The sequence below is a fragment of the Emydura macquarii genome, unplaced genomic scaffold (genome assembly GCF_026122565.2).
Source record: "Emydura macquarii macquarii isolate MOO-44397 ecotype Brisbane River unplaced genomic scaffold, CSIRO-AGI_Emac_v2 contig_1859, whole genome shotgun sequence".
NCBI classification, from domain to species: Eukaryota; Metazoa; Chordata; order Testudines; family Chelidae; genus Emydura; species Emydura macquarii.
Window position 1 is genome coordinate 120,355 of NW_027131996.1, and position 18,358 is coordinate 138,712.

General features: G+C 46.5%; 1 protein-coding gene across 1 annotated transcript in view; it reads right to left on the reverse strand.

Annotated features, from left to right (window-relative positions):
* Positions 1-16,355, reverse strand: part of LOC137159330 (zinc finger protein 585A-like) — a 48,738-nt gene extending 32,383 nt beyond the window's left edge. Inside the window, exons 1-2 of the mRNA XM_067557489.1 lie at positions 15,218-16,355; positions 3,957-4,928 (exon numbers count right to left, since the gene is read on the reverse strand). Coding sequence (XP_067413590.1) covers positions 3,957-4,928; positions 15,218-16,223 — 1,978 coding nt within the window. The 5' untranslated portion in view covers positions 16,224-16,355. The remainder of the gene's footprint in view (positions 1-3,956; positions 4,929-15,217) is intronic.
* Between the last annotated feature and the right edge of the window lie 2,003 nt (positions 16,356-18,358).

Sequence of the window (18,358 nt, forward strand, 5' to 3'; positions counted from 1 at the left end):
TCGATGTTGGAAAATGACAGGGAACAAAGAGCAGAGCTCAGTGTTCAGTTTTCAAACCCAGAAGGTTGGCAGTGGCATGACTGTGGGAAAGGGCTGCTGAGTGGTGCTTGGGAAGCAGTGTGGTCTGATGAATGGAGCATTGATCTGGGACCCACAAAACAACAGGTATGTTCCTGGCTCTGCTCCTGATCTGCTCTATGACCTTGGACAAATCATTTCCCTTCCCTTGTCTATTTGGATAATAAGCTCTAAATACAGACAAGACTATTAATAGTAAATACTAAAAATCTCCAAACAAGTTTTGGAAGGGATATGAAATCTCATGCTTTGGGACTTAACCAAATGATTTGGGGCTAAAAGAAAACTTTTCCTGGTGACAGATGAGCCTATAACTGCTCACTGTGGAGATTCTTGTGCCTTCCTCTGACACATCTGGTGCTTGCCACTGTTGGAGGCTGGACTAAATGAACCATGATCTGACCTAAGCTGGGACTTCCTATATACTCATGTTCTTTGCGGCAGGGACTGGGTCTCGCTATGTGTCTGTGCAGCACCCAGAACAAAGGGGCCTGATCTCGGTTGGGGTCCCTTGGCACTTATCTAATACCAATAATATGTAATAGGGAGTTATATTATGAAGCTCTCTCGGCTACATTCCTAAATGCAGACAGAGAGATGTTGAATGGATCTGATCCAAGCTAACCATTTGGAAGGTTAATTAGCATCCTTGATGAATGTGTAACAGATACCTCTTGTGGATCTGTGCACAAAGGAGCATGAGGCTGGGGAAGGGAGCTGTCTGTCATGCAAACAAATCACAATAACTGGATAATTGCCTTTGTGAGGGGTGTCAATGGCTGAGGATTGCTAACCCAGGCATATCAAAAGAACTGAAACACTGACAAGGGTCTTGACACAGATTACAGCAGGGAAAGACCCTGGGTTAAAGGACAGATGGCTGATAGCTGAGCTCTGACAAACTGGAGAGTCAGGCTTCATGTACACAGGAAACATTTTTTGGTACAGGCTAAGGTGTGAATTTAAACCAGCATATATATCACACCATGTGGACACCTATTCTTGTTAAAGAGGCTTTTTTTCCTGGTTTAGTTTGTTGCTTGGGACAGGGTTTTAAATAAGCTGAAAAAATCACTCCTATACTGGAATAAAACTGTCCACATGGGGTTAAACTGGTATAATAGTACAACATTTATTATTGGTAAAACTTTTCTGTGTAGAGAAGGAAAAGGGCACTGATTTCTAGAAATCAACATATTTTCCTTTTATTCTTCTGTAACTAAACTGAGAGCACCTCACCTAGTGTAGTTGACAAGCCGTTTAAATCTAGCTATGTCATGCAGTTAGTTTCTTTGGGTTTACTATAATAGTCTGTCAATTTTGAATATATCTTGTTTGTTTTTAAGGAGATGATAGCAGTAAGACTAATTAAAGATGAGACTCTTTGGGTAGTTTCATTCAGGACACCCCCAAGAGATCAAAAACATTCTATTCCCAGCTCTGCCACTGAGCTTGGGCAAGTCCCTTACCCTTTTCTGGATCTCTGGCGAAGTCTACACTATAAACTTACATCGGTATAACTACGTCACTCAGGGGTGTGGATGTAGTTATATTGACCTAACCCCTCTGTAGACACTGCTATGTTGACAGGTGTGCTGACATAGCTATCACTGCTCGTGGAGGTGGATTAATTATTGTCTTCACTGAAGTGCTTTAGTGGCACAACTGCACTGCTGCAGCATTTTAAGTGCAGATACTACTACATCTGTTCCCCTCCCCCCTTTGTCTGTCTTGTCCATTTAGCCTGTGAGCTCATTGTGGCAGCACTGTCTCTCAGCGTGTTATGTGCAGCCCCTGCGTAGTGGGGTCCTGATCTCAATTAGGGACTCTAATAGGCTGGACTGTAATGCAAATAATAAGCTGAGAATTCTGCCTAGAGCCTCACCCCCCAACTCGGGACAAAGAGGAGTCTAAAGAGGAATGGTGTGTTGCAACAAAGCACAGATAGATGCTGACGAAGCAGACAGGAGATGTGAGTTACAGGCGATGAAGAGGGTTCTCTGTGGTCCTGACTTAGAACTCATGTTTAATATATTTATTACTGATCTAATGAAGGGAGTGAGCAGCAAGATGGCAACATTTCCAGGTGACACAAAATTATTTAAGGTTAATCACGTATAAAGGAGGCTGAGTACCTTTAGAGGGATCTCGCAAACCTGGGGCAATGTGATGGCGGATGGAATTCAGTGCAGATAATTGTGAGGTAATGCACTGGACAACAGCATGCCTTCATTTTTTTTAATGAAGATTCAGTTTATCTAGGAAGTGCTTAGATAGTATGGTGATGGGTGCTATAAAAACCCTACTATAGATAGATAAGATAGATATTTTTTATAACTCTCCATTCACTTGATTAGGGAGTGCTGCTTAAAAATTAATGGCACTACATGGCCAATTAAAACCAGAAGATGAACTACTCATACACAATGCTGGTAACATCTCAGGAAAAAGACCTACAAGTCTTGGTGGACTGCTGAATGAAAAGCTCTGCTCAATGTGCTGCAGTGGTTAACAAAGAAACACACACACAAGACATATAAACATTAGGATAGAAAATAATACTGAGAATATTCTAATGCCACTATATAAATCAATGGTGTGTGCAGTTCTGGTCATCCCATCTCAAAGAGGACAGAGGAAAAACGGAAGGTATTTAGAGATGTGTGACAAGAATAATTACAGGCCTGGAAAAGACTTTTGTATGAAGAGACTGAAAAGACTGGAACCGTGTCAAAGAAAAGATTAACGAGAGGGGATGATAAAAGTGTATAAAACAATGAAGGGGCTCCTACTTGCCCTCTCTCTTCATACAAGAAAAAGGGAACAGTTAATGAAATTGAGGGACAGAAAATTTCAAACTGATACACATACTATTCTACACAATGCATAAACAAATGGTGGAACTCACTGCCACAGGATGTTATGGAGGCCAGCAGTTGCATTCACATTAGACATTGATATGAAGGACAGCAATACCGTCCCTGGTTACAATGGCTAGGAGGAACATTTCTAAGGGGTGTTTATGTAAAAGAGAAGAAGCCAGCCACCCATTTCCTGGAATTATGCAGCTGCTTTCCCCCATGAGTAGGCTATTGGAAAACTTTTCATTAGGGGAGTTTCACACCTTCCTTTGAGGTAGGTGGTAAGAGCCACTCTTGGAGACAGGCGATGGCAGGAGAAAGACAACTGCTCTGATCCTATGGATGAGAGACCATTCTGGAGTGCAGTGTCCAGTTCGGCGTCCACACTTTAAAATGCCGTTGCAAAACTGGAGAGGGTCCAGAGAAGGGCTACACAGAATGATTTTCAACATGCTTTACAGTGAGAGGAAATTTATGGAAGTCTATCTATTGAAGGGTAGATTAAGAGGTGATCTAATCACAGTCTATAGGTACCTACATGAGGATCATATTGCTGATACCAGGGGGCTATTTACTCTAGCAGACAAAGTTCCAGTGGCTGTGAGTTGAGTCAGCAGTGTTCAAACTGAAAATAAGAGGTAAGATTTTAAGGGATTGTAGTGAACTATTGGAACAGATCCCAAAGGCTGTGATGGATTCTCCTTCACTTGGAGTCTTTAAACTGAGTTTGGATGCCTCTTTCTAAGACACACTTTCTTGCTCAACCACAAGTTACTGGACTAGATGCAAGAGTCATTGGTTGAGATTCTTGAGCATGTACTATGCACGAAGTCAGACTAGATGACCTTCTGGCTTTAACATCTATGAAATCTCTGTGGGAGTTCCTATTTTCAGAAGACAAATCCCCATCATGCAGACAGCTCTCCTCTGGCGGAGTCCACACTGATCCCTGCATGATCCTCAAATGTCAAGCTGTTCAAAATGTCTGGGTGGGGAAGGTCAGTAGCGGGTTCTCACCCTTATGGATTTTCTCGTGTCTCTTGTGGTGGGAGCTGTGGCTGAAGCCCTTCCCACAGAAGGTACAGATGTAGGGCTTCTCACCGGTGTGGATGCGCTGGTGCTGGGTCAGAGTGGATTTGTCAGTGAAGCTTTTCCCGCAGTCAGAGCATGTGTAGGGTTTCTCCCCAGTGTGGATGCGCTGGTGCCGGAAGAGGTTGGAGCTAACGCTGAAACTCTTCCCGCAGTCGGTACATTTGAAGGGCTTCTCACCTGTGTGGATCCTCATGTGCTTGATGAGATCTGCATTCTGGCTGAAGCTCTGCCAGCACTCAGTGCAGGTGTTCAGCACCTCCACCTTCCTCCTGGCTTTGGCATCCTTGGCCTTCCCCACAGCACCCTCACGCTGCTGTGGTGATGAGCACTTGCCTGGCCTCTTGCCCACCAGGTGTCGCAGGTGCTTCTTCTTGTGGGAGCTGCGGCTGAAGCTCTTCCCACAGTCAATACACTTATAGGGCTTCTCACCTGTGTGGACACGCTGGTGTTGGGTTAGGTTGGACTTGTCGCTGAAGCTCTTCCCACAGTCAGGGCAGGCATAGGGTTTCTCACCCGTGTGGATGCGCTGGTGCCGGCTGAGGCTGGAGCTGACACCAAAGCATTTACCACAGTCAGGGCACTTGTAGGGCTTCTCATCTGTGTGGGTTCTGCGGTGGTTGATGAGGCTGGAGTTCTGGGTAAAGCTTTTCCCACACTCGATGCAGATGTTGGGGCTCTCCTCAGTCTGGGTTCCCTGGTGCACCACAAAATCCTTTCGCTTCTTGATTCCTTGGATGAGTTTCACTGGTCTCTTCTCTATGGGCTCTGGCTCCAGCTCCTCTGGACTGCACTGGCTCTCACAAGGTTTGCCTTTTTCAGGGCTCTGGCTCACATTCCTCTTGGATTTCCTGGGTGACATCTTCTGTGTATTGGCTTCCCTGGATAACGATTCAGCTCCTTAGGGTCAGTCGTGCCCCATTGACAGCTGGAAAATCAAAACAACCCTTCAACTAATTTCTCATAGAATGTATTAGCGTTTAAGTGGTATCCATCAGGAATACTGAATCCACCAGAGAATGTTAAATTCTTAGTCCCTTTATTACAGTGCAAATCCATCACGTAGCACCATGAATAAACCCACCGAGACATTTTTAACACCACTTTGGGGCATCCCCCTGACATTGTTCCCAGGGCAATGCATTCTCCCAGCAGCTGGGGGAACAGGCAGTGGCAGGAACTAGCTTTTCCTCTGCTCCTCACCTGGTCCCAGTAAAGTCAGTCTGCCTCGGGGTGCTGCAGGAAACGGAGCTGGGCAAGGCGGGAAGCCTAGAACTTCCATCCCAATTTATTGTTCCTGCTGCCCCTTCCAGCCTCTCTCCCTCCCCCTTTCGTAGGACTGGGAGACTCGGTCCCTGGCCCGTTCGCTCTCCCGGAGCTGGATCGGCCCCTGCAGGCGCTAAGGGGTCAGAGCCTGGCCGTGTCCGTGCGGGGGGCAGCAGCTCCGGGACCCGCAGACACCCGGGAGCAGAGACGGGGCGAGGAGGGGCCGTTTGTGCAGAGTCATTTTCCTGCCCGGCCCCGGCACTTTCCCCGGGTCTCTCCCCTCACCTGCAGTCTGCGGCTCGGGAGCTGGTGTCGGCAGAGCCCGGGGCTGCCCCAGGGGCTGGTTCCAGCCAGCGGAGAAAGTTCCCCCGGGCTGGGCACAGAGGGGCGCTAGTGCAGGGCTCTCCCCGCACAGACCCCGCTGGGCAGTGGCAGCTGATCCGCGCGAGTTCCCAGACCACAATGGAGGCAGCAGCAGAGCAGCCTCTGACCCAGGAAGCTCAACCCCTGATATCCTTAGCAGACAGACAGAGCCTCCTCCCTCCCTTAGCAACAGCCAGAGCCCTCTAGCGACTACATTTAATGAAAACCCTTTGCCTGCGCTTTCCCCTGGGGACAGAAATGCTTCACGTCACAGGATGAGTCTAGCCAGAATCCTGCTGTCCTTCCTGAAGAGAGAGAAACCTCCAGAGCAGTGTTTCTCAATTGGTGTTCGGGTTCCGCGGGAACACTGTTAGGGTTCCGCGAGAAAGTGACATCGCGCCCGCCGAGAGCAGCTGTTCTCCACGTAGCCGAAAAAGGGAAGATGTCCCGGATTTTTCGGCGGAGGGTACTGAGTATGAGTGTAATTTCCCCACAGAGCCTAAAGGGTTCCGCGGGTAAATTTAATTGAGAGACGCTGATCCAGAGTGAACCAGAGATCGAGCCCCAGAGAAACGTGCCCCCTGCTGCCAGCCAGAGCTTCAGGTAGCCCTGGGGCTTTTATTTCAAGGATGCCTCATAAAATTCCTGACAGTGGTCCCTGGAGTCTCCTCTTCCCACCCAATGTATCCATTGCAGGTGGAGGATTGCCATGCCAAGTCATCTATTTCGCAGTCTCCTCTGCCCAAGTCAATTAGCTTGATGGTCTGGGATGGGGCAGGTGGGGTCCTTCCCACCTGTTCTCTGTATCATCTGGGGGGAGGGGGAGGGGAAGGGCACACAGGTGCACTGATCTATCTGCTAGAATGGCCATTCATGCATTCCCAGAATACTTGATATACTGGTACCTCCAGGAACGGCTTGGGCCTTCCCCTGCTGGCATGACTTCGGGTGCATGGTGCATGCGAGATCACGCCGCACAGCGCAACCATTTATATGAGCACGTCCTCTTGCCCCACCTGTGTGACCTTGTATGCGAGGTCACACCAGCTGCTGAATGGGAGAACCTGGCATGTGAGGTCATAATGGCAGGGGTGAAGTGACATGCTCTTCATAATGGCATCCCCTGTACCATACTGGAAAAAACACGTCTGGTTTTGTCTGAGTATCGAATGGGACACAAACCCTAGAAAAGCAGGACTGTCCCGAATGGCTTCCCTACTATCTGGGCATGTATATTTCTGCCACTGATTCCTCCCCACTGGAAAATTGGATTAATCTAGAGGCCAGGTGTCTGAGTGGTTGTGGAGGTAGCCAAGTTGGTCTGGTGTCTTTCCCTTCAGGGGAGGGTGCTGGTGATCAACCCATTGGTCCAGTTCATGCTCTGGCACTGTCTCAATATCCTGAGCCTGCCCTGGGGGACTGCAGCCAGCTTCCAGAAGATTCTGAAGTTTTTCTGGCCAGGGCTGCTGTGGCTTTCTGTGTGTGTCCTGAGCTTCCCCCTGGTGGAGGACAGACAGGGCCTGGTTTGCATCCACAGCCAGGTTCAGGCTTTCCATCTTCAAGGCCTGTAGAGAGTCCTTTTACAGTGCTGTCATCCAGCATGGAGTGTGCTAGTGCATACCTTCCTCTGTTGCTTCCGAGGGCTCCCGCGCAACTGGTAGCTCTTTTATTTCCACTCCAGAGGTTTCCCCCAATCACTCTCTGAGAGGCCAGTCTTTGACCAGGACCTCCTCAGGACCTGGAAGCTAGTTTCAGAGACTAGGTCTGTAACAGCCACAGAGTGGGAGAGTCTCCTCACAAATCTCCTGCTGCACAACCCATATCTCACTGTGAAGGTGGTGGAGCCCCTGTAGTGCCACCAGACTCAGAGCCCTGGACTACAATCAGAGGGAGGGGGTGGACCCTGCAGCACTCAGCCAGTGTATGGGGCTGCCCACCCTGTGTGCCCCTGTTGTGTGCTCCAGGAAGTGAGAGCAGACTTGCCTCATGCTTCCCTCGCTTTTCTAGAGCAGGTCCCATGGAAGGGTGCCTCCTGTCCATCTCTGGCCCTCCCAAACTCATCATCGGGCCCCTGACTTGAGAGCCTCCACGACTGCTCCCAACATGCCACCTAAGTTGGCGGTATGACATCCAGCCAGTCCATCTCTGAATCATACCCAGAAAATGTCTGTACCTGCTCATGCTTCACACCTTCCACTTCCTTACCCACATGTCCCACCCCAACACCACATGGTAGGTGGTAGCTGCTGCCACCTGAAGGGTAGGAACCCCAGCCTGTATTCTCCTCTGATTCCACAGCCTGCCAGGGATATTAGTTGGAAGCCTCTCAACAGAGCCATAAGCATGAGCATGTACCTGGCACAGCTCATGACCTCACCTAATTCTTGTCCCTTCTGCCGAGAGACGGAGACCCTGGGGCACATCTATGTAAGCATCAGGTTGCTTCTCCTCATCCAGATCCTCCAGAACCTCTTACTGAGGTTCTGGCTGCACTTCCCTGTGATCCTAATTCATACAACCACATCTGTGGCCCCACAAAGTCATGAAATCTCATCAACCTCCTCCTGGTGCTAGCCAAGACAGCCATCCAGGAAGCTGGACAGGGTTGCTCTGTGACTGTGAGGTCTATTTCCACTTCCTCATCCAATCATCATGCCACCAGAGACAGTCCCTCTGGATGCTGTCCACTGAGTCCTTAGACACCTTTGAGAAGCAATGGGTACTGTTCTTTGCTTAGTGTCCCCTTCTGGATCCCTGATTTTCAGCTTTAATCTTCACTCATGTCCCTATTTTTTCATTCGTTTTCCCCAGAATTCACTTGCAGCCTGGAGGAGGAGGAGTTGAGGAGGAGAGCATCTACCTTTGGGAGGGCCTCAACAGGCCTGCCCCAGCCAGGGAGAGCTCTAGGGGATGACACAGATTGGGGTGGGGGGGAGATGGAAAAGAGCAGATGAAGAATCTATTTAGCAGGAGCTGTCCTAAGCCTGTCTAAGGGGTACTTAGTGGGGGGACTCGCTCAGGGTGATCAGGGAGAATTGACCATGGAGAGCACTGATTAATTATTGCAAGGGGCTAGATTAGTTCATTGCTGTCAGGGAGTTGAATGATTTTAGGGAAGGAGCAGAGAATTGATATGTAGAAGGGGGAATTGATAATGTATGAGCAGGGGAACACTGAGGAGTAAGAAGGTATTATCTCAGAAAAGAGCTGTAAGAACAATTCAACATTGGGAAAACCTGCCTTACAGTGTGAGACTAAGGTCTGGTCTACACATAAAATTTAGGTCAACATAGCTACAGCCCTCAGGGGTGTGAAAAATCCACATCTGTGAGCACCGTAGCTTTGCCAGCCTAACTACCAATGTAAACTCAGCTAGATTGATGGAAGCTGCTACTGTCAATCTAGCTATTGTCACCTGGGGTGGTGATGTTCCTACAGCAACAAAAAAAAACCTTCCATCACTGTAGCCTGCATCTGCACTACAGGGTTATGCTGGCATAACTAAGGCACCATAGCTATGCCATTATAGTCCCTGTAGTGTAGACAAGTGTTGCCACCTCTGGTAATTGTGCCACCATTAATAAAATTCAATGCTTTTTGAAGTTCTATATGATCTGTACATTTACTGGTGTCAAACTTGTGTGTTTTCCTGATTCAATCCTGAACCATCTATCTACAATACATATATGGGCCCCTTTCCCTTAGGATCTTCCCTGCTTAATGTATATATCCTCACGGCACCCCGAGGAAGTAGGGTGGTGCTATTATCCCCATTCTACATAGAGGGGACTAAATGCCTGGCCCCAGCTCATACAGAAAAGGGAATTGAACCCAGATATCCCATAACCCAGCCTAGGGCCCCAACCACTAGACCATCTTTCCATTAAGCCTTCCCCCACCTCCCACCCAGGGGCTAAAGCAAAACTGCTCTCATTCAAGGTGGCTGCTCTTTCCCTACAGTCTCAGCATGTGGGAATGAAGCTGCTCCTAGTAAGATGTCTACCACCTCTCCTGGTTTTCAATTAGGCTGAGGCCAGGCTGTCTTCAGGAAAGCTGTCCACTGCTTTACGGTTAGGGGGACCGGACAGGACAATAAAAAGAGACAGGAAAATGTGAGGAACAGGATAGATGTTGTGAGTGGGTGCTAGGGAATGTGCAGGGAGACTGAGAAAAAATGTCAGTGAGTGGAGAATACCGTAATGGAAAAAGGAAGGAAATTCTGAAGGGCAGATTAATGTAGGGATGGGATGGAGAGTAGCGGGGGTGAGGATGGGGGGGGGGAAAGAATGTGAGTGGGAGAGGAGCCTGTGTAGACAAGGGAGGGAGAGAGACAGAACAGTAACAGGGAGGAGATGGAAAGGAATAGAACGGTAGCTCCCAGGGCACAGGAATAAGGGAAATCTTCTCTGAGCAGCCAGTGGGGAAGCTACCTTTCCCCATATGTATTTCAGTTTGAATTTTGCCTCTGAATGTATCATGTCTTGAGGGAAGCAGCTTTACCCTGAAGACTGAAAAATCAGATGGCAGGAAGGCAGACAAATAAATAAATAATCCCATTTTAAAAAAATCTCATGATTTTTAAGCCAATCTTGTGATTTTGCGGGATCTGACTTATGACTTTTGAACTTTTGGAGTTAGCACTACCGTTAGCTTTTCTGAGAAAAGGCTAAGAAGTGACTTGGTCACAGTATGTAAGTACCTACATGGGGAGATTTCTGATAGCAGAAGGATTTTTGAGCTGGCAAAGGCAGAATGAGATCAAAAGTTAGAAGCTGATTCTAGATGAGAATCAATCTGCAAATGAGGGGTAATGTTTTAAAGTGACGGTAACCAACCACTGGAACAAGTTACCTAGAGAAGTGGTGGATTCTCCATCACATGGAGGGGTGCATCCTTTACTGGTATGAAGTGTCATAGCTCCAGACAATTTACACCAACAGAGGATCTACCCTGCAGCCTTTAAATTAGGTCTGGAGGTCTTTTAAGAAAAGATTTGCTCTGGAGCAACTACGAGTTATTGGGCTGGATGGAGGAATTTGGCTGAGGTTTTTTGGCCTGTGCTCGGCAGGGCGTAAGTCTAGATTATCGGAATCATTCCTTTGGGCCTTAAAATCTGTGCATGTTTCTTGGGTTGTTGTGGTTTATGGGTTAAGTAGGAGTTAATGGCACAGCTTCAGTTGTCTCCCAGAGGGCCATGTCTCTAGCCAAGTAATTTCTTACAGCCTTAGCTGATGAGTGTAAGAAAGAGAAGCATGTGATGGAAACTTCTCTGAAAGTTAAACCTACTGGAGAAGAACTGCAGCTTTTCTCACCTAAATGCTGGAAATGCTATCAGAGTTCCCGCCAGAGTGTTCTCAGCTTACTCACAAAGCTGTTTGGACAAATCCAGCTTTCTCCAATGCAGACAGACAAACAAGAACAGATTAAAAAAAGAAGGCAAGAGAAAGAAATACAAGAACTGATACTTCATTTCTTGTCCAGGGAAAAGTGGGTGGGACAGAGCTGCCAACCTTTGTGCAGATCCATGTGTGATGTTTTAGACAAATTATTTAATGAGCTAATTTGCATATATATCTGTGCATATAAAATTACTGCTTGTGACACACTGCGCCCCCATGGTCACTCTTATGGTGTATTGTCTAATGCAAAATATGTCACGTTAGATGTCTTTGGAATGCTCATGGCGTGCTGAGCATTATTGTTATAGTAATATGTTTGTTGTAATGTCACGTGTATGGTTGTGAGGCTTCACTATGTAGCATTCCCAAAGATGTGTCCTCATGGCTTGAAACATATCCAGACAAAACTCTCCAGGAGCAGAGGGGCAGTTCGTACCTTAGTAGTCTGGTGTTTTAGAGATGGGAGACCCAAATCCCACTGCTCCTTTGTGCATCCGGGCCTTGCCCTCTATGTGAACCCCCCTAGAGAAAGATGCAACATACACTTTGCCAATGGGTGATACAACTATTTGTGATACAACAGTGGGATGTTGAGAATCAAGACTCCTGGGTCTGGCAGAGAAATGTCTCAGAGCTGGGGTTGCAGACAGGATAGCCAAGTACATAGATGTGGCATATGTATTCTGAAAGACAGCACTGATAAAGGTATGAGACTTGGATATGGCATTGTAGGGATCTTGGATCTTTTCCCAGGTAAGGACCTAGCTTAGTCAGACAGGTTGTGAACTACAGAAATAACAACATGACACTGCAAAAGAGGTGAACTTAGAATTTAGCCACCTGGCTCACAAACCAGTGCACCTGCCCTAGACCGAGTGGTGTTTTGTGTGCGAGTCCCTCTCACACATATCATGCATGAGATTTTATTTGAGATGCAGGCAGGCATGACAAATTGGAGCAAGTTGTTCACTTCAGGCCACCTCTAAGATAGAGAGTCATAAAACACCCTACGATTGGGACTAACCTGCACCGCTTCTGCAAAGGAAAAATCATGTCTCCCTGATCTAGAGGAATGCTTTGATCATTGATTGACAAAAACTAATATACAAACTGATTCTTATTTACCTAATTTATTTAGACTTTCAAAAAAACCTTTTGACAAAGTCCCTCACCAGAGGCTTTTTAGGCAGCCAAGTAGTCACAGGACGAATGAGAAATGTACTGTTATAGATTAAACACTGGCTAACAGGCAGAAAACAAAAAGGATAAATAGTCAGTTTTTCAATATGGCAAGAGGTTAACAGAGGGGTGCCTTCGCAGTCCTGTATCAGGACTAGTTAGGGTGACCAGATAGCAAATGTGAAAAACTGGGACCGGAGGGATGGTGATAATGAGGCGGTAATAGGATCCTATATAAGACAAAGTCCCTAATAATCAGGACAGTCCTGATAAATTGAGACATCTGGTCACACAAGGAGTTTATAGGCATAGTTTGATTTCGATATTTGGGGGGCAACTCATCAGGCCAATGGGGCCACACATGGGGGGCAAATGGCATGCCTGCCCAAGGCTTGCAGTTTGCGGGGGGGGGGGGGGGACTGCCTCCCCAAACTATGCCCATGCCTAAGACTAGTGTTATTTAATATGAGAACTGAGGTGGCAAAATTTGCAGAGAATATTTTAAAGAAGGCTGAGTAACTTCAGAGGAGACCTAACAATGCTAGATGAACTAGACAACATGACAGCAGATGGAATGCAGTGCAGGTAAGTGCAACACCATGCACGTTGAGCCATTTCTTTTCATGCCATCATTTTTAAAATTTAGATTTCATTTTCCTGGGAAGTGTGTAAATACTATGCAAAAGCCTTATGATTACAGATAATATTTTATGGCGGATTCCGTGACTTCCAGAGACCTGCATAAAATTATCCTTTTCAGCTTCTGGGGGCTGCGGGGTGGAGCTTTCAGCCGCCACAGGTGGCAAGGGCCCCAGAGCTCAGGCGGGAGTGAAGGGGGGCAGAAGCTTTCACCTGTGGCAGGGACCCCCCAACTCCAAGCCACCGCGGGTTGCAGAGGTCCCACTGCTGTGCTCCAGAGTAGGCAGTGGGGATCCCCGGCAGCGTGTCTACCAGGATGGGCACCAGGACCTCTGGAATTGAACAGCTGGGGGCAGCAGAGAAACTGCGGCTCTGAGCTGCAGGCAGTAGGGGGACCTCGGAGCTCTGGGCTCCCTCTGCTGCCCATGGCGACTCTGAGCTCCAGGATCATTGCGCTGCCCTCAATGGCTGTGAACTCCGGGGTCCCCATTATCCACAGCAGCTGATGGCCGCGGTCCTCAGAGCTCTCAGTTGCTGCAGCGGCTTCCAGCCATGGAGGGAGAACCCCGCTGCCCCAACTGTGGCAGGTGGCGAGGGAGGAGAGGGGGGACTCTGCAGCCTCAAGGCACTGCGGGGGGACTCTGGAGCCAGTGGCAAGCCCTGCAGTCCCCAGCCGCTGTGCCCCTTCCCCCCAGCTACTGCACTCCTTCCTCCCCCCTCGGCAGCTCCTAGCTACTGCCCTGTTAATTTTAGTAAAAGTCACAGACAAGTCACGGGCATCTGTGAATTTTTGTGTATTGCCCGTAACCAGTCTGTCACTTTTACTAAAAATAACTGTGACAAAATCTTAACCTTACGATTGACAGATAGTAGCTGAGATTTTTTCAAAGCTATCTAAAGGGATTTGGACACCCAGCTCTAGAAACTGAGGGTGACATTTTCAAAAGTGCCTGTGGGCCAGATTTTTAGTTATTTAGGCACCTAAAGGGATCTTCCTAAGTGCCTACATCCCTTAGGCACCAAAGCACTTTTGAAAATCTCACTAGGCACATATCTGCATCTTTAGAAGCCTAAACACCTTTGAAAATCTGGCCTTAAGTGACATAGATCACTTTTTCTTGACTTTGAGTGGGAATTAGGCTCCTAAATACCTAAGTCAACTCTGAAAATGAGACTGCAACACTGAGCAGAGCAATGCCTAAACACCATTAAAAATCTGGGTCTAAATCACTTAGGAGCTTTCTAAAAACCCTCCCTGGGCATCCAAAAACCTTAGACGGCTTTGAAAGTCTCTGAAAATATATATTTTTATTAATCTCCCTATTCACTTCAAAGAGAGAGTTCTGCTTGGAAATTGCTGGCACCATGTGGGCCATTAAAAGGGACAATCTCATCTACTCATACACGTAGTTAGGATCTAAATTAAGTGTAACAACTAAGGAAAGAGACACAGGAGTCATGCTAGACAGATCAGTGAAAACCTCTCCACAATGCACAATACTGGATAAAAAATAAAGTATGGATAAACATGTGGACAGAAAATAATACTGAATGGTCTAATGCCACTATATAAATGGATGGGACACCCAAACCAAGAATACTGCATTTAGATCTGGTCACTCCATCTCAAAAAGGATATAGCAGAATTAGGCAGGGTTCAGAGACAGGTGACAGCAACTGTTAGAGGGCAGGAGAGAGACTGTATGAGAAAGTAATGAAAAGATTGGAACTATTTAGTTTAGAGAAATGATGAAAAAGAGGGCATGTGATTTAAACAGGAGAAAGTATCAATAAGTCGGGTTCCCCACTCACCCTCTCTCATAGTACAAGAAAAAAGAGATGCCCGGTGAAATAAAGGGTACTAATTTAAAACTGACAAAAAGAAATACTATTCTACACAATGCATAACTATCCTGTGGAACTCACTGCCACAAGATGTTATGGAGGCCAAGAGTAGGATTCCCAAAAAAAGGGATTAGACACATCTATGTGAATGATAACAATATCATCCACAGTTACCATGGCTAGGATAAAGGTTTTTAAGGGATCTTTATATTGAGGACATAAGCCGAAAATTTAACAGCCTGGGAACAGGCAGCTACTTTCCCCCTATGAACAGGTTATTGCAAAATTGTCCCTTATGGGAGTTTCACACCTTCCTTTGAGGTACATGGTTGATAGCCACTTTTGGAAATAGGGGACTGGAGTAGTTTCACTGCCGGTCTGATGACATGTAGCAGTTTCTATTCTCCAGGTCACACAGAGCTCGCTTTCTCTCTTTCTGTAGTTCACACCAATCCCCCTTCTGGCTCTTTTGTATGCACCCCATTCTTTAAAATGTTTGAGTGGGGTAGGGCCACAACGGCAGGAAGGACACTGAGTTCCGTCCCTTGTGGATTTTCTCATGTCTCTTGTGGTGGGAGCTGTGACTAAAGCTTTTCCCGCAATAAGTACATATATAGGGTTTCTCTCCCGTGTGGATCCTGTAGTGCTGGGTCAGAGTGGATTTGTCAGTGAAGCTTTTCCCGCAGTCAGAGCACGTGTAGGGTTTCTCTCCCGTGTGGATCCTCTGGTGTCTGATCAGGTTTGAGCTGACGTTGAATCTTTTCCCACAATCAGGACACTCGTAGGGTTTCTCTCCTGTGTGGATTCTCATGTGTTTGACCAGGTCAGAGTTCTGGCTGAAGCTTTGCCAGCACTCAGCGCACGTGTTGGGAATCTCAATGTTCGGGGTTCTCTTCTTCGATGCTTTGGCTTCTTTGACCTTCCCAACAGTGGCACTTTCCCGGTGGGTGCATTTGCCCTGCCTCTTCCCTGGGGGGCTCCTCAGGTGCCTCTTGTGGTGGGAGCTGCGGCTGAAGCTCTTCCCACAGTCGATGCATTTATAGGGCTTCTCGCCAGTGTGGACGCGCTGGTGCTGGGTCAGGGTCGACTTGTCTGTGAAGTTTTTCCCACAGTCAGGGCAATTATAGGGTTTCTCTCCTGTGTGCGTTCTCTGGTGTCGGATGAGGTTTGAGCTGACGCTGAAGCTTTTCCCGCAGTCAATGCATTTATAGGGTTTCTCCCCCGTGTGGATTCGCCGATGGTTAATAAGATCTGAGCTCTGAAGGAAGCTTTTCCCACACTCAATACAGATGTTGGGCCTCTCCCCCATAAATGTTCTCCGGCGGACAATGGTGCCTTTGCGTTTCCTCACACCTCGCCCGCTGTGAGCTGATTTACTTTCCTCTAGCGTATTTTGCTGCTGTACATCTGATTCGCCTGGACTCCTAGGGGATATTTCCTGCTCAGGGCTTTCAGAAACACTGCCTTTCGATCTTGTCAAAGACATCTTATGTGATTCCTCCATCTCGAACCGTTCTCCTCCTTGTCACTCACAGCTGGGATAGAGAGAGAATCCAGAGATGAGTCATTGCCTGTGCTGGGGGGAAAGGGAACCTCAGAAAGGGGAACAGGAAATCAAACACCTGTTGACAGAATATCTTCAAATTTACTCCATAAAACCACTCACCTTTCATGAGCCTTAAAGTCACCGAAACATCATGGACCTAGCAAAGCCACTACACTTTCCCTCTTCCATTACTCTCCTTTGCCATCATGCATATAAACCTCTCAATAATGATGAGCTATAACCACTCTTTATCACACTGATCACAGTTGCCTAACTGTTCCTTTGGGTATGCCATCAGTTTGTGTATTTGCGTGTTGTACTTTAGACTATATATGCTCTTAGGAGTAGCAACTGTCTATTTGTACAATGCTCAGGACAACAGAACTGGACCCTAGGCACTACCACGGGACAAAAAATAATGCTATGAGGTGTGGGTGCTCAGCATCTCTCAAAATCAGCCCTTCTATTTACAGAGAGGAACATTTTAAGCATTGGAACAAATGACCTAGCGAGGCTCTGGAATCTCTGCCATCGATGGTTTTTAAGAACATGTTTGTTAGACAGTCACCTGTCAGGGATGGTGTGTAGATAATACTTAGTCCAGCCTCAGTGCAGGGGACTGGACTAGATGCCCTAGCAAGGTCCCTCCCATCCCACATTTCTGTGATTCTATGATTTTCAAGAGTGCCTAACTCCCACTTTCAAAAGCATCTAAGGGACTGATTTTCAAAGGTATTTAGGAGCCTACAGATGCCAATAGATGCTTTTGAAAAATCACACTGGGTGCATGAACAGGTTAGATGCCTAACTTCCACTGAAATCTATTATGACTTAGACTCCTAAATGTCAATGGTGCTTTTGAAAATTATACTAATTCTTTAGATATTAAAAATAAATGGATATAGTACAATCACCAAGATGCACCCATATCTTATTGAGAAATCCCCTGGACTCATTATAGTTACCCTTGTCCCCTCTCTTCCCCACTGCTTCTGTCATGACCCTCACTTGTGTCAGGTCTGAACGTTGGACCTAATTCTGCATGCAATTAGGCAGGCAAAAATCTTAACTTACAGGATCAATTTTATTACTCTCATGAGCAGTTATTCACATACAAAAATGTTTGCAAGATTGGGTCCTTAGATACTCAATATTTTAAAAAGGGCAAATGGATTGACCTGGGTAATGATAGCCCTGTTGGTGATAGAATGGAATAATGCAATGAATAATGACCCAATCAAGAAAAAATTAAAAGATGATAACATAATGCCAATCAACACGGTTTTATGGAAAACAGATCTTGTCAAACAAACTTAATATCATTTTTGAGGAGATTACAAGTTGGGTGATAAAGGAAGAAAATACAAGGTTATTGCTAGTAAAGCATGACTAAAAATTAGTAGAGTAGGAAAAAGTGATAAGGATAGGTCAGTATTGTACAGCAACTGAGATCTCTTGGTAAGATGAACTCATCTGAAATACCTTTAACTGTATTAAAACAAATGTAAGGTTATACATCTAAGAAAAAATGTAGGTCATGCTTACAGAATGAGGGACTGTACCCTGGAAAGTAGTAACTCTGACAAGGACTTGAAGGTCATGGTGGAACCCAGCTGAACATGAGTTTCCAGTGTGATGCTGTGGCTAAGAGATCCAATACAATCCTTGGATGTGTAAGCCAGGGAATATAGAGTAGAGAGGTGGTATAATAAAACACTGGTGAAACCATTAGTGGAATTCTATATCCAATTCTGATTTCCACACTTTTAAAAAGGATGTTGGGAAACTGGAGGATTCAGAGAAGAATGATTAGAGGTTGGGAAAACCTGGCTTCAGAAACTCAATCTATTTAATACGCCCGAAAGAAGTTTAAGTGGCAGTGTGATCACTCTCTTTAAGTACCTACAAAAGCAAACATTTTAGATAGAGTAAAAATATTTCATTTAGCAAATAAAGACAGAGCAAGATCCAATGGCTGGAAGCTGGAGCTGGACAAACTCAGAGAGAAAAAGGAGGGAATTTTTAAAAGTGAGGATAATTAACCATTGGAACAGTTTATCGGATGGATGTGGTGGATTCTCCATCATTTGGAG